Here is a 22008-nt window from a genome sequence, read left to right as displayed (position 1 = left end):
AACTTTAAGTTAAACCTTGTCTTAACCGAAAAAAGAAGCTTAAAAAAATTTAAAAACAAAGGATCATTCAGGCCGCCAGAGATTCCCATATCCCTCTCTAGAATTTTTTTTTTTCCTAGTATGCATGAGTGCCAGTACACTCGTATGCAGACACACTTTAGGCACATACAAATGGCATAATTGTCCTATTATTTCCTCGATCCTCAAAGAAGATTTGACTCCTCTTTCATCTTGAAAAGCATGTGTGACATAAAGTAGGATAATCTCAACTCAACACAATGCAGCCAAAAAAATCGTAAATGGCTGATCTCATACAAGAGCCTTTTTGTCCTTGTAGTTTCCCTTATCAAGTTCCTGGACACCCACCCCATATAGAGTAGAATCCCTAACACGCTAAGTAACCATGTTTTGTGTGACACAATGACAAACAGAAAACACAAGTAGAGCAACACAGGGGGGACTTATACATTAAAATCAAAAAACAATATAGAGTTACAGAGAAATGATGCAAGCATCTAGGACTGATCAGAAGAACTTAGGCACTGTATATCCTGCCTATTTACGTATAAATAACTCAACTTATCGTTAAAAAATGATGTTATAGGCAGTGGAGAAAATCCAGCATAGTCCCTGTTTACTTTTGCTGAGCAAAGTTCGAAAATGTACTTGAACAGCTCATGTTTCTGGAAGACTGGTTGAGCTACATATTCATCAAGTGGCATCCACTACAAGAAACAAAGGCAGGGCACGCGACATAATTATAGTCAGTTGTTAAATGCATTCGACTCAATTCATTCAAAAATATATAGAATAAGGAAAATCTGAATTTGGGCATAACTGCTTAAGTGGAAGAAAATAAAATCAATAATTGCTTACGTCCACAAAGTTTATGAAACATATCAATCTCTCAAAATTAAATTTGAGCCGTACGTCACACATTCTCAGTCAAGAATTACCTTGGCTGCCTCAATCTCCAGTTCTTGCTTTTGGATGTTAAAGGATAGAGGATGCAGCACGCACACGAAAAATAGATCTGACTTCTCAAAGAATGACTTGTGTGCTTGCCTATACATAAAAAACATGAAACCATGAATATATCAATGCATATCATATACTATATATGACAAAGAAAAGAAAAGATTTGAAGTTCAATAAACTCGATTATGAGAAGCAATTGCATGATGGGAAGTTTTGAATCTCTCAAGAGATACTCTTATACAATTTATGTTCATTAGAAATATGGTTTGAGATATGTGATTGAAGGAGTGGGTCAGAGATACAATTGGAGCCAGACCAGATTAGCGAAAGAACCATTAACTTAATCCAAAGCCTGCTTTTTAATCAGTCAGAAGAATATCTCTACTCTGCTAACTACAGAATTATTTACATTTTTCCTTTTCAATTTACAGCCAAAACTCTCATGATTGATAGCTGTATTTTATCATTTAGTCCAAAAAGCACAACATAAAAAGAATAGTACGGCCAGTGACCATTTGATCTAGTGGCACCCAGTCTCCCCTTTGTGGAAGGAGGTCCTGAGTTCAAATCTAATGGAGGACAGTTGTTGATTAATTAAAAAAAAAAAAAAGGATAGTATGACTTTAGCATCCACATTATTAACTTCTATTTGCACCCACTCCTAACCAAAAATTTTAATTACAGTACTATCCCTTAGAAAGATTTAGTTAAAAGGACAAAAAACCTTTTAAAAAATGACTCACTTACCCCCCGACCGTCATGACAGGTACACCATGGCGAGGGCCAGCAGGATATATGGCCAATGGTTGAGCATCAATCAGATATGGCCAGCACTTTGCCCAAGTAAATGGGAAAAAACACATTATGAGGGGTATTCTAAGAATTGTGGAGGTGTTTTAAAATTTAGATTTTTAAACTTTTATAGTGGGTGTGAGGTGTGAGGAGAACAGGAGTTTGTTGGTTTATTCAATGGGTGCAAATAGAATTACCCAAATGACTAAAGAACAGAGTATGAGGATGGTTTCCCTAAGAGTGGACCTGATAATCATGTGATTGAGACTGTTAATGGCAATGTTTAAGGTGAGGCACCATAAAACCACAAGCCACAACCTTGAAATCTAATTGAGAAAACCAAAGATATCATATCGGTCCACAGGAAAAAGTACCAGGAGAATTTGTGATCCAGTTTCCAATCATGTTGTGTGACTCTTTTGCAACAGATATGATTTAATTTCTGCTTCTACAATCAAATATGATATGTTTAAATAATTCAATTAAACTGTACATGAATTCAATATTGTGAAAACTTGTACCTGAATGCTAATATCTCCGAAAATTCTGTGTCAATCTGAAACAGTGAAAGCAGTGGTCTTCATCACACCATAATATGAACTACAGGGTGTGAAAATATATATTTATAGACATTGATAACTTACTCCTGTCTCTTCTTTGACTTCTCTTATAGCTGCCATAAAAATATCCTCACCCTGTAATTGAAGAGCTCATTTAATGTCCAAAAGTAACAAGCACCACAGTTTTTGAATAATTAAAAAACTGATTTGTTAAGGTGCATACCTCATCTACGACTCCAGTAGGGATTTTCCACACACCTGTTCCTTGGAACCTACCACTCTTTTCCTGGACAACAAGCATCTACATAGAAGAAATCTAATTTCAAAACCACAACAGATGATGACAAGGTTGATAAACTGAAAACAAATGGAAAACCTAATGCATCAGAAAGACATATGAGAACAAGGGTGGTAAACAAACTGAAAAGCTTGCATATAAAGTATGCACATGGCTGAATTAGAAGAAGGGGATATTTGGTTGAATTAAACCCATATTTGAGTCATAGATCATTAGATTGACAATGAAGGAATTGGAAAGGATAAAGAAAGGTGAGAATTTAATTGATATCAAGTGAGAGAGAGAGAGAGAGAGAGAGAACTAATTTGAACTACCGTTACAATGCAAGGATCTGATCAAGTTGCTTCACCTTTCGGAAAAAGCCCATTATCTTAATGTCAAAGATTGACATAAAGATGTCCATACAAACCATTCCTATAAGTTACTTTATGCATCTATTTTTAAAAATAAAAAAGAATCCAGTATCAAACAACAAGATTTAAAAATCATAGAAATTTAAGAACTCAGTGTTTCACTTTTATCCAAACGACTAAGCAATAGTAGATAAGAGGGAGTACCTCTCTTTTATCATTCAAAACAATAGCACCAACACCTACTCGGTGTGAAGCATTTGCAGGTATAGTATTAGTAGTTTCAGGAATCCAATAAACAAGCATGAGGTAATGTGGCTCAGCATGATGGTACCAAAATCCCTCCTGCCATCAACATAAGAGATGTAAGTCAAGACAAGAGATTTATCAATATCAATGGACAGAACATGAAATAAAGCTATCATTGAATCATATGTGTAAAGTGTAGTACCTTAACTCCATGACATATTTTTTTCACGAAAAAAAAATAAAAAAAAAGATTGATTCTTTGTTGAAATTTAGTTTCTTTACGTTAAAATCTATAGTGCCAACAACCTTAACTCCCTGATATATTTCTTTTAATAAAAAAAAGGAAAAAAGATATTTAATTCTTTGTTGAAATTTACTTTCTTTAAGTTAAAATTTATAGTGCCAACACTATGCAGAGTATCAGTTCACAGACCATTCCAGGTTCTAAGTAGGCACATAGCTCCCAATTTTTTATTTTATTTAATGAGACTAAAATATTGCTTTTTGTGAAAAACAGTCACAACAAAGCAAAAAAACCTAAACAAATTATATGAAAATAAAACAATGACGGTACTTTTCATAGATTTTATAGATCAATGCATATGACATATGACAGATTGGAAACAGTGCATGCAAAATAAGTGGACAGTCTGCTAGTTCGTGTAGTCACATTCCCTTTTGTACCCTGAACATAATTCAAAATCAACCTGATCGGTTGAAATTACCAAAATGTGCATGGAGACAATTAAACTGCAAAATATATAGTATTGCAGAGTAATTACCTTAACTACAATTTCGACAAGATTTACAAGTTCAATGGGCAGTTTTATCCAAACACCCTTCTTGCCCTGTATATCAAATATGAAAAATTACTGCAAAGAGGAAAGAAAAAATCTAAATATCCACAAAAATAAAATATACTGTTTCCAAATTCATTAATCACACATATACACAGACATACATACATACATACGTACATATAAAAGTAGATGGATAAAAACATACATACATGTCAAACAGCTGGCATGCCGAGTTACCTGATAAATATCATATACTAAGTGATACTATGTTGTACTAAAAGAAGGATCTGTACATCTTATCTCCTACAACACCTTGAACTTCCTATGTCAGTTACAGTATTAATCAACCCTAATGCATTTCTTAGGATAATACTTGGCTTTAAGTCAACACCTAAGGATTTTTTAAAAGCTAGTTGCAAACCAATGTGAAATTTTGACAATGAGCAATTTCTCCAAAATTCAAAGCCATTTGGTCAACATGAACCATGCAAACCATTTGGATTCCTCTCACACAAAGATGAAAAGACTACAGCTGAAATGAGTAAAATATGATTATTTTATAAAATGATGTAACAAACCATATTTATCTTAATTAAAACATATCAAAGTACTCCATATTCTTACTATAATATGAAGCAGAACCAACAGAGACGCAACAAGACTCGATATATTTTCAACTCAATTCTATCTCCAAAGAGTTACATCCTAGCTAATTTATAGAAGCTAATCCAAAATCAACTCAGATTAAAATCCCTTATCAAATCCCTGAAAATAGAATTTCCTTAATTCTCCATTATTCTCCACTGGATTTAAAAATCTTGATCTCAAGTTTGTAATATTGCAGTATGAGCATTTACAACTTTGGAGCTTCAACCAATTTCTCCACAACTGAGAAGTAGCAACTGGAAAGATCAACAAAGAATTATTTTCATCCATACAATTCAATTGATCTTGAACTGTACAATCAATAATTATGAACCTTTCCTTTGACAGACACATTAAATAGCATGAATTCTACCTTAGTGTTTTCCTCTACAGAGAAATGAACGAAACCCTTTAGGATTGGATTAAATGCATTGCGTGTAAATGTCAGAAATTTTAACAAAAGATTCCTTATATGTTCTGTGCACTTGGTAATCTTCCTTCCCCTGCTTGGTGCCTACATCATATGATAATCATACCAACAAAAGTTTCAAGTTATCCTTGACCATTGAAATATCCGCACCTGTAATTTTTCATAGTTTTCTTTAAGCTCTTCATGATGATGTGGAAATTGAGAAAAAATTTAAGATTAAAAACTTCAGCAAAGGTTTGGTCAATGTTATGCAGGTCAAAAATTATATTATCTTCCAACGGGCAGAATCAACCAGGACTTGGAAAAACCGTTGAAATCAATGATAACTCATCCAAAAGCATGTGGACTCTCTTGTAACTCAACCAAACTCAGACAAATTCAATCAATGCAATGTGGCTCGAGGCAAACTCGAGTGAACTCGCTTGTAACTCGACCAAACTCAGGATGAATCGATAAGCTCAATTACAACTTAGGTCAAAGCCACTTGATCAAACTAAAGTAAAAACTGATTAACTCACTACAACTCAGATGGAACCAAATTGAGTCCACTCAATTTGACTCAGTATGCTAGGATAAGCACATGAATGGTAAATTCTAAACAAGTCTCATGTGTGTTTGTTGACGTGTGGGAAACATCTGGCTTGCGTGTGAATTAAATGGCTTACGTTGATGACAGGTGCTTTCAATAAAATGGACGACAAGGGGCATGATAGTGCTAGGTTTTTGCCAATATCGACAGTAAGGCATGCTTTGGATTTGAAAAGTTGCAAGAGATTGAAAATACAACGGCAGATCGAATTCTTGATTTTGAAAAGATGGTAGCAACTTAGAAATTGCAGCAGCAACGGATCAAAGTTGGACTCTGATAACAAATTAATGCAGAAACAACATAGAGAGCATAAAGTGTGAGTGAGTGAGTGAGAGAGAGACAGAGAGAGACAGAGAGAAGGGAAATAAGAAAGGAAGAGAAGAACAATAATGGAGCAGTAGGATCCTATATTTCATAATTCAAGTCATATCTCGAAAGAGTTACATTCTAGCCAACTTATAAAAGCTAATCCAAAACCAATTCCAACTTAAATCCCTAATCAAATCCCTACAATCATGATTCGCATCCTTGCATCAGCAACTCAAAACCAATACATAATGACATGTATCACTAGATGTATAGTAAATTAATAAGTGTTGAAACTACGGCATAAATCAAAAGGCAATAACCCCAATAGAATTACTCAAACAACCTTGGTATAAAAACTTAGCAAACATATCATACAGTCAAATAAGAAATCAACTATTAAATAAAAACCAAGATCATGTAATGGAACAAGTTCATATCCAATAAAAAATGAAACAGATAATAGCACCTCTCGCCTCCACTGTGAGATTGAAGCCCTAAGCAAAGTAAGGAAGGCCTGAGGGTTCATAGCTTCCTTCATGTCTACAATAACTCCTCCATGGGCATCAATGGTCGCAGGAAGTAGTTCAACATGCTGAGTTCCGTTTTCACAGACCTGGTCCAATGAATTTACAGAAATTTGCATTGTTCCAACCATAAAAGAAGTCACAAACACAGCAAACCTGAAAGAAAACCCCCCAAAAAGAAAAAGGAAAAACAACTGAGTTATACCTCATTTAATATGAATTTTTTCTCAATGTGAAGGACCGCTAACTCAAATAAACCCAATATAAAATTTAACAGCACTCGTAATTGACAAAATGGTACTGATTATTCACGAACTTACCATGAATGGCAACTATACTTCACTAGTCAAAATCTAAATTTTTTTGTAATATTCATACAATTCCATTACCATTTTCTCAAAGTAACATCCAAAACATTCCTCACAAGAAAACAAGCTAAAAATATCACATTTTACACAGATAAACACAGTGGATACTGGAGAGGACAAAACCATTCAAGTCAAGTGCAGCAATAAGCACCCACCCACCATTACAACAAATCTCAATTAATTTTATCAAACAGATAGTGACACTAACAACAAAACCAAAAAAAAAATTTCAAAAATCACATTTCAGAGAACAACGGCAACAGAAATAAAGCTTGAAATTTCACATATGATAAGCAAATTGTACAGAAAAGTATAATTGACAAAAATAGGCAAGAAAACAAACCCTGATGGGTCTAGCTTCGAAGTCGCGGATAAACACAGCGAATTCTAGGGTTCTACTTCGAAACCGAAGCTCGATGCTCCCTACAACTACAAGTCTTTCATTTTCACTCTGTTCACAACTCCAGTCTCCAACTCTACAGCTGAAGCCCTTTGGGTATTTATAACTGCAAGGCTGGGGATGCGGGAAAATAACTCTGCAACGGAGTGCGTGCTGACGTACTTCCACTCTTTTTTAGGACCAATGGTAGCTCTGATTGCGTCATGTGGGTCCCGGTCTCAATAGCCGCCCTTGTTGATTTGGGACACGTGGAGGCAAAGAAGGAGGGGACCACCGTTAGTGGTTAGTTCAGGAGGACAGAGGCGTCAACACCTCGCGGCCACTAGATTTTTTTTTTGGTCATGTTCGCGGCCACTAGTTTAATTAGTGTGATGACGCTCCAGCCCTCCATAAATAATTGTTTGGGTAAATTATTTTTTGGCTTTTTATCAATTTATCCACATGAATTTTGACTTATTTTTTACTTCACTACTTGATAAATTTTGTGACTCAATGTGGCACCTTAATTTAAAAAAAATTTTAATGTTAGACCTTTGTTAGCTTCCGTCTAATTTTTCATAAATTTGAGAGGCTTTTCTGTCTTTTTAAGTGTAAACATCTATTAACCCTAACATGGCGCCAGCCCTTGCCTCTACTCTACTTGGTTCCTGCCATTAGAGATATTTTTCCCCCCAAACCCACCTAATTTCCTTCCATATAAACATAAATAGCTGAATGAATAATCAAATTTCATAAGAAAAGGCATGAAATTACCTCAGACCTCATTGACCAACGAAGATGTATGAAATGGAGAAGCCTCATGCGCTGCTCCGCTGCTACTATGGAAGATTGGTTGTTCGTAGGACATCCTAGACCGATGCCAACCCAAGAAGGAGGTTTGATAGATGTTACTTAATAGAGAAAGACAGAAGGTTGTTTTCTGAGTTTGATGTGGCAGTTGACAGAATTTTTGGATTTTGGGTTTATTTGACAGAAATTTTGGGTTTAGAGTTTTAATTTGGTCTACCTATATTGCAAAATAATGGAGGGTGCGATTACTGGTATTGGTATGACCCTGAAATCTGCAAGTGTGGAAGGCAAATAATCCTTGGATTATTGAAGAAGATTAATAGCTTGGAGAAGCCAAAAAAAAAAAAAAAAAAAAAAACTGGAGAAAATGCTTTGGGCTTGCCTTCTGTTCACTTGGGTTTATGTATTCTATATGTTTGTGTAATGGGTTGTGAGTTAGAGTGAGGGATTTTGGTATGCATATATGGGATTTGAGTAATGGGTTGTGAGGTTGTGAAGAGTTAAGAATATGGGATGTGAGATGGTTTTGTGGATTTTCAGTGGGGATGAAGAATGAGGAATGTATTGGGGTGAATTATGAAATGAAATATATGGAATTTATGACATGACACAGAATTGATGCTTTTTATTTTAGACAAAATGTTGGCTTTTTATAGTTAAATTGAGGCTAATTTTCCAGTCTAATTTGAGAAAAAAATGTTGGCATTAATTAATTTGCAAGTTTATTTTTGTCCTAAAATGATGGTATTTGCTTCTAATTTATGAGGTTTACAAAATTTTGGCTGGTACATGATACTATGAATTGCACTTCAAAATGAAACCAAAAAGTAACTTCCATTTGCATTAAAATGTGTATTGTGCACCTGTAAACTCTAAAAAGACAACTCTTAAAATGTGTCATTCTTATTGGTTGTCCTCTCGAGTATCACTCGAGTACTACTCTAGGCCTTCGAGTAGAATTGCCGAAATACACACCTCTTGTATAGTTTCTCGAGTATCACTCAAGTACTACTCGAGGTCTCGAGTGATACTCAAGTAGGATAACCGAAATACACATCTCCTCTATAGTTTCTCGAGTATCACTCGAGTAGGATAGCCGAAATACACATCTCTTGTATAGTTTCTTGAATATCACTCGAGTATTACTCGAGGGGACCTTGAGTAGTATAGCCGAAATACCAAACGACCCCTTAATGTAAAAGAAAAATAAAAAACCCTAATCAATCAACAACAAACACCATTCAAGCTTCAATGTCTCAAAAAAGGCCTAATCAGTCGACAACAACAACAAACACTGGTCTGCAACATGTGTCTCAAAAAAAGCCCAAATCAACTAACAAAAACATTCACATGCCTTCAAAAACAATTTGGTCTCCTTTTCTCATAGCCTTCATGATGCCAAAAAACAAAAGATGTCTTTCATACTTGGAATTCAAGTTTGTGCCATCTTTCTAGCTGCATGCTTAGTTTTTCTTATAGTTACCTTCTCTGCAAGTGACTCTAGCCACTTCTTGTTAGTTGTCTGCACTTGGGATCCCACTGATAAGGATTGTGGGAGGGGTTGAGATGTAGATGAGGTAGATCATGGGGGTTGAGATCTAGCCTAACACAATGTTTGTGTTTTGCATGTGGCTTAAGCTCCTTCAATGCATTCAATAACCCTTTCTGCTTATCTGTAATAAACATTCATCCATGAATATTTTCAATTCCAACATCCTGTAAAAACAGTTCCAAGAACTATGTCCACGTTGTCCTATTTTCAATTTCCACAATGACATAGGCTATTGGATACATGCCATTGTTGGCATCTATTCCAATAGCTGCAAATAATTGCCCAAGATGTGGACGTTTAATATGGCAGCCATCCAACCCCACCACTGGCCTGCATCCTTCCACAAACCTCTTCATCAATGCCTTAAAGCAAATATACATCCTAAAAAACCTTGGTTTATCTCCCTCAAGCTCAATCTTGGCCTTCACTGTGATACTCGGTAAAATTCGGAGTGAATTTTTTGCGGTATTACTTAACCATGGTTGACTTGTAGGTCAAACCACTACTTTTAATTTGGTTGTAAATGTAACTCGTATTACTTTTGTTTATAGACAGAACTACCCTTGTCTTTGTTACTGTTACTTTCTACTTTATTTTATTTCCTTTCATTTTGTTGCTCGTGCTTTGTGATTGAAGCGAGGATTAACGGTGACTAACCTCGGTGGGGTAATTTAGTAATTTCACACCCGAACCCTTAAACCCGAGCTTAAGAGTGTGACACGTGGCAAGTGGGGACCGGCTTCCCATTTGTTCAGAAGCCCAATCATTTTTCCTTGAACCCAATTATTTATTTTGGACCCTAGTACATAAATCCAAGCCCAATTAATTTTCTTTGGCATGAGAAATTAAAACCAGCTGGACTCTTTAAATACATATGGTTAACCTAGGCCCAAAACCCAATTAGCAACCTACCTAGCCCATAAGACAGCCACAAACACGTTATTTAATTATGATGGCTGTTAGTTTTGGAAACCCAATCAGCCATCATTTGTAAACTCACATACGCAAACCCTTCACCTCCCTCTTTTCCTTTTCTCTGTGTGTTATCTTCTTTCTCTGCATCTTCTCTCTTTCATTTTCCTCTATAACCAAACAGTCTTGCACCCACATAACCAAACCTCAGACAAAATTCTCGAGTTCACTGGGTGAGGAATTCTTTGAGCCAAGAGAGAGAAGCCGGAGACCGTCGTCTCTCAGCTGTGGGAATAAAAGAGGTGAGGACTGATTTTGGGTAAGTTTTCCCTTTGCATGTTACCTCCTTACGTTTCGATTGCCCTTCAGATTCTTTCTCTGAAGTTAGAAATTTCACCAAGGCCTTGAACTAACTTTGAGACCTTCATTCGTGTTTTGGGGATGCTGGACTTTTGTTTCACTCAAGGAGAGCGTGCGTAGCAACTAGTTAAGGAAGGTTTGGATTTCTCAATCCTCTTTTCCTTTCTGACTTTGTTCCCAAAAAACCTTTCATTTTGTCAATCAAACCAAGGACTTGGTCATTTCTCAAGCTGATCACTAATATGAATTGTATTTTGTGAATGCATGTACAATCCGAGTATAGGTATATTCTTCTTGGTAAGTTCCTACCCTTATTTATGAGTCAAGTTCCTTTTTTGCCTTGTTTAGACTGAGTGGTTGTTAAATGATTCATCTTTGATATATGCAAGATTAGAAAAGGGATTTGGTGTACTTGCATGTGGGTTTGAAGCTACTGTCTTGTGAAACCAAGCTGTGCTTTAGGGTAAAGAGCTCTAAACTTATTTGTGAACCTTGTGAATCCATCTTGGTGTTGCTTTGGGTGTGTTGGTCTGCTTGGTTTGGCAAGAGAGTCGAGAGTTTTGAGTTTTCTGTCAAAAACCTCATTTTTCTGGTTTTCGTAATCTCTAACCCCAAGTCACTATTTTTGGAAACTGTACTTATTGACAAAGTATTTCGACCTGATTTTTGGTATGCATAAACTAGACATCCTAATGGTCATTTAGAGACCAAGAACACCTCAATCGGATCTCTGATGAATTAGCATCGAGTTCGTTGGCCTACCTTAGGACAACATATCTACCTTTATGGTTGGAATTGAGGAATTCTAAAGCTAGTTTGCCTGCACCTGTGGATCAACCTGTTTTACAAGCTAGTTTATGAGTTAGACCTATTTTGGTGGATCGAGTGAAAGGCACAACCCCTTGATCCAGCTTTGTTGAGGATAAGAGAAGAAGTTCGAAGTGGTCTAAAGGATGTTATGAAATCAGAGATGATGGAACATTGGTTATGGGTTCCAAGTTGTGTATTCCTGCAGATGAGGCAATTAAGAGGGAGATTCTTGATGAGGCCCATAGTTTGGCCTATGTCATGTATTCGGGTAGCACTAAGATGCACTGTACTCTGAGAGAACATTATTGGTGGAACAGCATGAAGAGAGAAATGGCAAAGTACGTATCTAAGTGCTTAATTTTCCAACAAGTGAAGGCAGAGCGACAAAAGCCTTCAGGACTCTTATAGTCACTCTCTATTCTTGGGTGGAAGTGGGAGAATATTACTATGGATTTCTTATTTAAGCTTCCTCGTACTCGGAGTGGGCACAACGGTATTTGGCTGATTGTTGATTGACCCACCAAGTCTGCACACTTTTTGCCTATTTTTGAGACCTATTCTTTGGGTAGACTTGTAGAGCTTTTTGTGTCGGAAATAGTAAGGTTACATGGAGTTCTGGTGTCCATAGTATCAGACAGAGATACCCGTTTCACTTCCGGGTTCTGGAAAAGTTTACATAAGGCTATGGGTACCAAGTTACAGTTCAGTACAGCCTTCCATCCACAAACTGACAGACAGTCCGAGAGAACTATTCAAACCTTGGAGGATATGTTAAGGTCAACTGTATTGCAGTTTAAAGGTAATTGGGATACTCATCTACCTTTGATAAAATTTGCTTATAATAACAACTATCATTCAAGTATTGAGATGACTCCTTATGAGGCGTTGTATGGACGACAATGTAGAACACCTATCTATTGGAATGAGGTTGGCGAGAGGAAACTTGAGGGGCCTGAGTTTATACAGACAACAACAGATAAGGTTAAACTAATCAGAGAGAAACTAAAAACGGCCCAAGATAGACAAAAAAGTTATGCTGATAACCGAATGAAGGATCTCCAGTTTGAAGTAGGTGATCAAGTGTTTCTGAAGTTATCGCCTTGGAAGGGCGTGTGATGCGGTTTGGGAAACGAGGCAAGTTGAGCCCTCGTTACATTGGGCCTTATGAGATTACAGAACGCATCGAGCGAGTTGCCTACAAACTTGCGTTACCAGCAGAACTTTCTCGGATTCATGATGTTTTCCATGTGTCCATGCTTCGTAAATATGTATCAGATCTCTCCTATGTTCTGGAAGAGCAACCTATTGAGTTGAGGGATGACTTGTCGTATGAGGAGCAACCTGTTGAGATTTTGGACCGTAAGGACCAGGTCCTTCGCAACAAAACCATTCCACTAGTAAAAGTTCTGTGGAGGAGTTGCTCAGTGGAGGAAGTGACTTGGGAACCAAAAGAACAGATGCGAGCTCAGTACCCACAGCATTTCCCTTAACCAGGTACTTATTTTGAAATTTCGAGAACGAAATTTGTTTCACCGGGGTATGTTGTTACTACCCATCCCAAACGTAAGATAGGATTCTTAATGTTTTGTGGACCATTGATGTGACTTTATGAATTTTCCCTTAAGTGAGCATTGTTGCATTTAAAGGAAGCCCATTTTAATTTTTAAGTCTTTTGTTCCAATTTTTGGCATGGTTGGATGGATCTCGAGCTCACGAGCGTGTAGGAAGAAACGGATCGTGATTCCAAGTTTTGTACTAAAAGTTATAAGTGTTTAAAGTTTGGGAGTGAAAGTATAAAAAGATTTTATTTTTTAGAAATCGCAGAAAGACCCAAAATCAGAAATTCCCTGCGACCCAACCCTTTCCCACGACCACACTCACGCCGGAGTTTCCACCGGCGCGTGAGGGCTTGTCCGGCCACCTCCGACGGCGCTCCACCTTGGGCTTTGAAGCCCTCCCCATCGCATATCCAACTCAACTGGCGTTCCCCAATCAAACCACCACAACGCACAGATCGAGGACGAGAAGTGTGCGGCACTCGGCGGCATTTTTTGCCGATTCCGGCCACCTCGCGACCCCCCACCGGTCGGGTTTTGTTTCCCTTTCCACTTTGAACAACCCAGTACTCTCCTCCTTCGTCAATTTGGACGATTGAAGCTCGATTTGGAAACTTGAGCATTTTGGGTGCCGATTGGAAATTGGTGTTTTCTGACTACTTCCAGCCATTTTTTGGAGTTGGCCCAGTTTTAAAGGTTGGTCCTCTCATCGCACTCGTCATTTTGATATAAATTGTGTTGAAATCGGAGATGTCACCGGAAAAGATACTGTTCACCTTCGGCAACAGCCTTGTGCGGCGGCGCTAGGACTGGACAATGGCCTTTTTTGCTCCTGTCTCAATTCTAAGGTTCTTTTAGACCCGTTTTAACTCTTTAATCGTGTACAAGACAATCAGAAGGAAAACCGAGCGTTTCAAATGCTTTTTGGCACGTTTAAGGCTTAGGATTCTACCGGCGACCCTCGGGGATAGCTCGTCAAGTTTGTGAGTGGACTTTGTTTTGGAAATGTTTTTATAATTATGATTTTAACTCGTATTGATTATCTTGAGTTAAAATTAAATTATTTACCTTCCATGAATTATTATTCGAAAAATTCTTGATTTCTACCTTTGAGTTTTATGTGGAGATTTTAAAGGTTTATTTTCCAAAATCATTATAGAGTAATGATTTGAGAATTGTTGAACTTATTATTATGAGTTATCTTGAGTATGAGATATTTATATATATTATGATGGATATTGATTTATGATTTTAAGCCACTGGTTCGTACCCCGGGTTTTGGATGAGATGTTTATAGGTCTTTGGGACCCATTGGTTCACACATACTAGCTTTGGGCTGTGTGTCCCAATGTTGTATCTGCGTACGTATTGATAATGGCTATCTGCATGCACACGTTGTTTGTGTGTGCGTATTGATAAAAGGTATCTGCATGCACATTTTATTTGTGTATACGCATTGATAATAGTTTATGGGTACTACAGTGATAATTTTGAATATGTTGATGGCTCTGGATGATTTTATTTCATTATGATATTATTGAGAAGTTTTTATTTGTATTTCCTATATTTATGATTCCAAAGGAGATATTATTTGTGAAGTTGTTAAGATTATGTTATATACAAATAATAAGGGATTTGATTATTGATGAGATTACCCATAATTCTTATGATTTAAGGATGAGATTGCGAACTTGAGATTTGAAACTGGGGATTTCAGAATGAGAAAATTTGGTTTTTAGTTTTGATCGAAGGAAAGATTTTAAGGATTTCAGTTAAAGTTATTTTGGGTTCACTCATTGAGATTTTTCTCATTAGTTTGTGTTTAAATATTTCTTCCCCCAGGTGAAAAGGTTTAGGGTCGTGCCAGTTGAGCGTCGAGCCATCCTTACTCTTTGAAACGTTCGAATTGTTGTAGGCACGTCTCATCTATGTTTTCTTCCGCTCTTTTTCTTTTGAGGATTGTATAAATTATCTAGATATGCTCTGATTCACCCCTCGAGTGATATACTTGGGATTATTTACTTTTGATTGTGTGTTGGTTTAGATTGAGATGTTCTGTTGAATTTTTTGGAGATTGTTATTGTTAAGCGGGGCATATCTGTGCGAAAAGTTTTTGGAAGGAGTGGGACCCACACTGCGAGGGTGTTGGTGTCCCTACAGGGTCATTCTCGGGAATTCAGGGTAAATCCCGGGGGCGGTCCTGTCAAATGGACTCATATGTAATGGGCTATAAACAGATATGATGCATGAAATGCATTTTACCTTAGTCCAAACGCTTTGTTCTTTCAACCTTGATTTCTTCAACCCAAACCAAAACTCTAATAAGCTAGATTCATAATTATATCCTAGAGCTTGTTGAATGTGGCAAATGTAAAATAATTAAAATGGTTTTGGCAAGGGAAAGCCAATTTATAAATTCCTAGAACTAACAACGCCGTATTTGACGAAGAATCTCTTCTTATTGAATCAACCTCCACTCCATCTGATCAGCAAGTGGCCACAGAAAAGGAGAAAGAGTTGCCTAAAAAATTGCTTCTTACTACCTCATCACCCTCATCCAAGATGGCTCCAATCACACCTATTCCCATATGATCATCCAGCAATTTGAAAAGAAAAAACAAATCACAAGGGAATCTTGCAGTAAAGAGAGCACTTTTCACCTGCATACAGCCAAAAAAAATTAAAACGTCAGTCTTCTACCAATAATTTATACTTGATTTTATTCTTAGTCTCTTTGCTCATTATTCGCACTAAATTAAAGTCTGATACTTAGTAATGCCTTTTCATTTTTCCTCTACTTTGCATTTCTTTAAGTCTTGCTGCAATTGAAGAGAAAGGTAAGGAAACTGCTACTGTAAATGCTCCAAAGCAAAGTACTTCAATTTTAGACAACTTCCACTGAAAGCATTCAAAACTAAAGCAACGGCAAAAAAATCCAAAATCAGGTTTGTTCTTTCCTACAAAATACTACAAATTCTTTCATCACAACCAAGGAATAAAATTTCGGGTTTCGAGGAAATTTCGATGGAAATTTCGATGGAAATTTCGACGGAAATTTCGAAGATTTTTAAATTTCAACAGAAATTAAACGGAAATGATGGAAATTACTATCAAAATACGGAAATTTTGAATGAAACTTTACTATATATTTATTTGACATATTATCTACTATATTGATAAAAAACATTGAAGAAACCAAATTATATAGTAAGTTTCATGTGATATAAGATGAATATAATGCGCGCTGAAGGTAAATACTATGAAATAAAATTAGTATAATGAATAAATAAAATTAATATATTATTTATACTCTATAATATATACACTAAATTCTATATACTTTATAATCTATACTCTATATTATTTAAGATATCGTATAGAATATTAGGGTTTAGGTCCTTTAGGATATTTTTAATTATTTTTTATATAAAAAGGTATTAGAGTTTATTGGTTTAGGGTTTAAAAACAATTAAACGAAACTCCAACACGGTCAAACGAAATCTCAAATCATTTTTTTTTTTTTTCAATTGCCCAAAAACCTCAAACTAGAATATGGTATATGATATTAGGGTTTAGGCTCTTTAGAGTATTTTAAATTATTTTTTATATTAAAATATATTAGAGTTTACAAATTTAGGATTTAAAAACAACTAAATGAAACTCCAAAAAAGCCAAATAAAAACCCAAACTATTTTATTTTCTTTACAATTGTCCAAAGGCCCCAAACTCCAATCTACCCTAAACCTTTTAATTTTTTTTCTCTTTCTTACTTTTTTTTTTTTCTCTTTTTTTCTTCTTCTTTTTCTTTTTTTCTTTTCTTTTTTTCTTTTTTTCCTTTCTTTTTTTTTTTCTCCCTTTTCTTTCCTTCCTTCCCTTTTCTTTCTTTCCCCCCCGAGTCTCCACTCTCCAGCAAAACCTTTCCACTCTCTCTCTTCTCTCTCTCTCTCTCTCTCTCCCCTGCTGCACCGCCTGCCTCGCCCCCCCTGCCGCGCCGCCTGCCGCGCCCCCTGCCGCGTTCCCCCCTGTCGGGTCCACAAAAGACGAGCATTTCTGAGTGGTGAAGCTGAACAAAGGCGACGGCGGCTCGCTTTCTGGGTAAGTGACTGCGTGAGGCGGCTGGGTTTCTGGGTTGTGAGTGAAATTTCGACGAAATTTCTCTGAAATTAAAAAAAATTGGCTGTTGGGGCATTCGAAATTTCGCTCGAAATTTCGGCGAAATTTCGAATATTTCGGCGAAATTTTCCGAAATTTAGTCGAATCCGTGTTAAAATTTCGAAACCCCTAAAAAACGAAATTTTCAGCAAAATTTCGCCGAAAACTTCGAAATTTAAACGCTTGATCACAACTCAATTTACTATATTTATGTTTAACAACATTTGTCTCCTAAATTTTCATTTTCGTTGACATTGACAACATAACAATAATCTTTATAACTCTAACGTTTTATATTCATTTCCAATAAAACTTTTTACATATCTTTATAATCTTACCAACAATTAATAAATTTTATCTGCAGAAAATAAAAAAAGCCAAAAATGTGATTATAGTTATTTCATTAGCTTGCTTGCAGATGCATCTGCCTCTTCTTGTTGCTTGCAGATGCACTTCCTTCTTCTTACTTGCACATGCATCACTTTGTTCTTTGTTGCAGATGGCTCTGCCTTTTGTTTATAGATACATATTTTTTTTCCTCCCAAATATATAATTTTTATGAATAAATATGTATGTTATTATCTTTTGCAAATGTTTTAATAGTTCGCAAGGGCCAACTTGATCCTCTTCCCCAGGGATCAAGATGAAGGAACCCTAGGAGAGCTATCGACTCTAACTACAATCGACACAGGTAGATCGGTAGAGAATACCTAGGGGCGCGAGACAACTCTCTCTAAGGAACTCTGCAAAATAGCCCCATAACTTCGGGAGAAGGGGTGCCCCCTCACAAAGGGGGCCAGAGTTTTATGATTTATGAAAAAAAAATCAAAGCCCCTTATCGGATTTGAACTGATGACTTAGCCAGGAGGTTTGCCTAGAAGCAGCCACCCTTGAAAGAGTGAGTAATATATTATCTTATTTTTCAAAAATTTCCACCTCATTCAACACTTCATCTCTTATTGCAGTCTCAATGTTGTTTATATTTCTAACGTTCATCTTAATTTTTTAGGAACTTGAAATTTCAATCAATTACACAAACATAGATCACTGAGTAAACACTCAAAACTGATCAAATAAAATTTACTGGATACTGAATACTCTTGGTTGCCCAATTACTATACTTGCAGCACCTCAAACCTCATTGTTTAAACATTTTAATAGTTTTAGCTTTAACTTTAGCAGCATAACATTGTAAATGCTCTTCGATTTGACTTTCACAATGTCTGCTTACTTAATAATATTTGACATTACCTACTTTATTCTAATTAGATAATTAAACTTCTTTACTTATGTTTGAAAGAGTAGACTAAACATGCATTCATTTAGTTACTTTACAATTTTATTCAAGTATCTTATCAATCTCCAAAAATCATGCATTTAATTTACATAATCTTAAATTCCACTATTTACTTATATTAAGAAATACTGTTATCCAACTTTGCAGCCAAGGACAACACAGCCCCCTAGTAGAAACCAAGGAAAGCAAGGACAAACACACTGATTCAATGAGCACAGAGAAAGCCCCTCCCATTTCTAGGTAAGAGGCTTTCCAATTTTTTGAAATGGTGAAAAAGCCTAGAGTAGTGAGTACTCTTTTTTTTTTTTTCTTTCTTGAACTTTTTTTAATGGTTGCTACAAAAATGATATACTGAAGAAAACTTATGTGCTACTTGCTATATAGTAGCCATGTTTCTGTATCGCTAATTATTCAACAGAACAATTAACTATTCTTTTACCACTTAATCCATGCTTTTCATTTACATAGTCAAAAGTTTAAGCATATATTTGCACTAACGAATCACATTTTCAAAATTTGTAGCCAAAGAAAGCACAACATCACAACACAGGATAAGCCCACTGTAACACTCCAAATTTTATTGATTTTGGGTTGAGGGTGTTACTAGGCTAATTAAAATTAGTTAGAACTAATTGTTACTCCTTTTGAACACAAATGTGGTTTTATTCCACATAGACAAGTTTATGGATTTGGCCTAGAGCCTTAGGCTAAACACTCAATTAAAAAGGCTCTAAGGGATTGGCCAGCCTATTAGAAGCTTTTTAGGAAACCAAAAGCCCTGACAAATAGCCCAAAGTCTTGTTAGAAACCTTTCCCACACAAGAAAGAAAGTGCCTCTTCAATTTTCCCTTCAACAGACACAAGAACCTTTTTATAAAATCAACTCATGTTCAGACCACTACTACAATAATGTAAACAGACAACATTTAATAGATAACGGTTTTGTTAAAACTGTTGTGTAGTTTTAAAGCATAATGGTTTTTTAAAAAATTGTTGTACTAATGCATGAAATCCCATGGTTTTTGGGCTGTTGATTATTTATTTTTGCCTACACAATAGAACTTTTAAGCGTTGTGTAATCGAGAGATATATAAAAAATCGGTGTACAATGATTTCATGAAAAAATTCACTGTACCTTAAGCCCGTTGTGTAATGTCCCTTTCCTGATATTTTCACATTCCCTCTGTCACTTTCCTTCCCAGAATTCACTCTCACTTCACACCTTTCACTCAACCTTCACTTTCGATTTCCCTCTATCAGTTTCGCGCTCAACGTTCAATTTCGCTCTATCAATTCACGATCAACCCTTTGTCTGATCGAGTCTATCGCTTAGGGACTCCCTCAACGTTCAGCTCCATCGCTTAGAGACTCCCTCAAGGTTCATATCTGTCTCTCAGAGAGGTTGTCTTCTACCAGACTTTCTCTTTCGATTAGAGACTCCGTCTTCGATCGTTTCTCCTTCACAAACGGAGCCCGAGCTATCACCCAGACTCTCTCTTGTTGTCTGACTCAGGTAAATACCATCTAGGATTTTAAATGTTTGGCTTTATTCAGTTTCGGAATGGGACCATATAATCAATCTCATTTATGGGTTTTCATTAAGGGGTTTTCCTTAAAATCATTTATGGGTTTTTAAGGTTTCATGAATGATCGATCTTGGGTGTCTTTGCCAAACATTGAAATCGATTTGGGTTATTTGGGGGTTTTCCTTAAAATGGTTTCTGGGTTTTTAAGGTTTCAACAATGATCTATCTTTGGTTTCTTTGCATGACATTGAAATCAATTTGGGTTTTAGAAAGAAATTTCCATGTTTCATTGGGTTATTTAATTAGCATTTATTTAATTTCGGTTTTCTATACTTTTCCATTTCGTTGGGCCTATTATTGTGAATCATAAAACACTTTTGAAACAAAGAGAAATTAGAAAGTATGGAGTGGATTACTAATACTTTGTATTCAAACAAAACCTTTCCTAGCTGCTAGTAATTGTGACTTATTTGTTTCTTTTTCTTGGACTTGGAATAGTGATTAATTGCTTGAGATAAGGGGGAGCCAGCCCACACAACTTCTAAGCTTTGTTATATATGTGTGTGTGTATATATATATATATATTGTGTGTGATTGAAATTGAGACCTTTGCATTGTTTGAAGAGCTTGTTTGGAGTTGTGAACTAGTTGTGTGTGTGCGAAATTAGTTCTAATATGATATCAAATGGAACCTATAGAATAAGTGTTGGTGCTACCTTAGGAGAATAATTAATAACCCTGCAGGTGCTCTTTGTTAGTGTGGCTTTTTGTAGTTTGCTTTGTTTGTTTTTATACAATATATATATAGTAGCATTGTATCTGTGATATAAATGAATTGCGTTCATTTAATGTGACAGCTGCATTATGTGTAAGATTTTTTAAATCAATGTGACAGTTGCATCATCTTCCTTGGTTGAATATAATTACTAATTTATACTAAACTCAGCAATTCTCTTTGGTATTACAGTCTTTTCACCTTTAAGTTAAACATTTGGTACACAAACCCGAACCCCCAAGGTTTAGTAGTGTCTGACCTTACTGTATACTTTTAGAAAACTATATCATGTGGTAAGGAGTCATGATTTGCTTTTTTGTGAAATTCCAAAGTCTGCCTTGAAATTTTAAAATTTGATAGCAACATTCCCTTGCATCCCTACATTCTCACTTGTCCTTGTGTGATCTCGTGAGCTTGTTGTAACTGAAATTTTTGGGATAATATTAGGCTAGTTGAATATATTGAATTCTACTTACAGTTATTGACAAGTTTGCTTTAATTTTTTGTGACTGTAATTGTAAGATGGATAAGTCATGGATGTTTGCTGATAGAAGATCAAGGGCATTTTTATTAGGGATGGAAGCATTCTTCAAGTTTGCTTTAGATAATATGAGAAATGGAAATCTCATTCATTGTCCTTGCGCTAAGTGCAACAATGTGAAAAAGAGGTGGTTGCAAGAGAAGCATAACCGAACCTTCATCTCTTGGATTAAAAAAAGGGTGATACATTCAACTTTTTTCACTAGTTCATGGACTAAATTTCAGGAAGCATATTTGATATGGATGTTTATCTTTGTAGGTGAAGCATGCACTCTCTATTACACCTAATCACATACCTGACACTTTGAGGTGGATAGCTAATGGACCTTGTTTGGACGTACCGAAATTTAATGCTTACAAGATTAATGGGGTTCATTTCAGCACCAAGAAACGTGATGAAGTAAAAACGGTTCAAAACAGTGGTGTTTACCTACTGGTAGATGCCAT

The 22008-nt window shown here is 36.1% G+C and overlaps 2 protein-coding genes across 3 annotated transcripts; one reads left to right on the top strand and one right to left on the bottom strand.

Moving 5' to 3' along the window:
• Window positions 1-441: 441 nt before the first annotated feature.
• LOC147299648 (nudix hydrolase 2-like) lies at window positions 442-7384 on the bottom strand. 2 transcript variants are annotated; one of them, XM_086234905.1, is made up of 9 exons: window positions 7236-7384; window positions 6467-6680; window positions 4010-4075; window positions 3186-3323; window positions 2554-2631; window positions 2415-2465; window positions 2292-2326; window positions 957-1065; window positions 442-725 (listed from the first exon to the last, which is right to left on the bottom strand). In XM_086234905.1, the coding sequence occupies exons 2-9, from the start codon at window positions 6653-6655 to the stop codon at window positions 516-518; spliced, it is 876 nt and encodes a 291-aa protein (XP_086091031.1). In that variant the 5' UTR covers window positions 6656-6680; window positions 7236-7384; the 3' UTR covers window positions 442-515. The 2 variants fall into 2 exon arrangements, with proteins under 2 accessions (XP_086091031.1, XP_086091039.1); XM_086234913.1 differs by having other exon boundaries at window positions 6467-6613; window positions 7236-7380.
• A 5198-nt stretch (window positions 7385-12582) lies between these two features.
• On the top strand, window positions 12583-13205 carry LOC147299647 (GAG/POL/ENV polyprotein). Its single transcript, XM_086231567.1, is given in 2 exon segments — window positions 12583-12825; window positions 12828-13205. Coding segments are annotated over 2 exon segments (621 nt in total).
• Window positions 13206-22008: the final 8803 nt, after the last annotated feature.

The sequence above is a fragment of the Dryas octopetala genome, chromosome 1 (genome assembly GCF_963921425.1).
Source record: "Dryas octopetala chromosome 1, drDryOcto1.1, whole genome shotgun sequence".
NCBI lineage: Eukaryota > Viridiplantae > Streptophyta > Magnoliopsida > Rosales > Rosaceae > Dryas > Dryas octopetala.
The sequence above is the reverse complement of the archived record's forward strand: the minus strand, read 5'-3'. Positions and strand labels throughout refer to the sequence as shown.

Coding starts and splice junctions, on each gene's coding strand:
- LOC147299648 (XM_086234905.1), bottom strand. CDS start 6,655: ATGGTTGGAACAATGCAAATTTCTGTAAATTCATTGGACCAGGTCTGT. Junction 2,466..2,553: donor CTACTGGAGTCGTAGATGAG/GTATGCACCTTA, acceptor CTTCAATTACAG/GGTGAGGATATTTTTATGGC. Junction 2,327..2,414: donor AAGTCAAAGAAGAGACAGGA/GTAAGTTATCAA, acceptor TCACTGTTTCAG/ATTGACACAGAATTTTCGGA.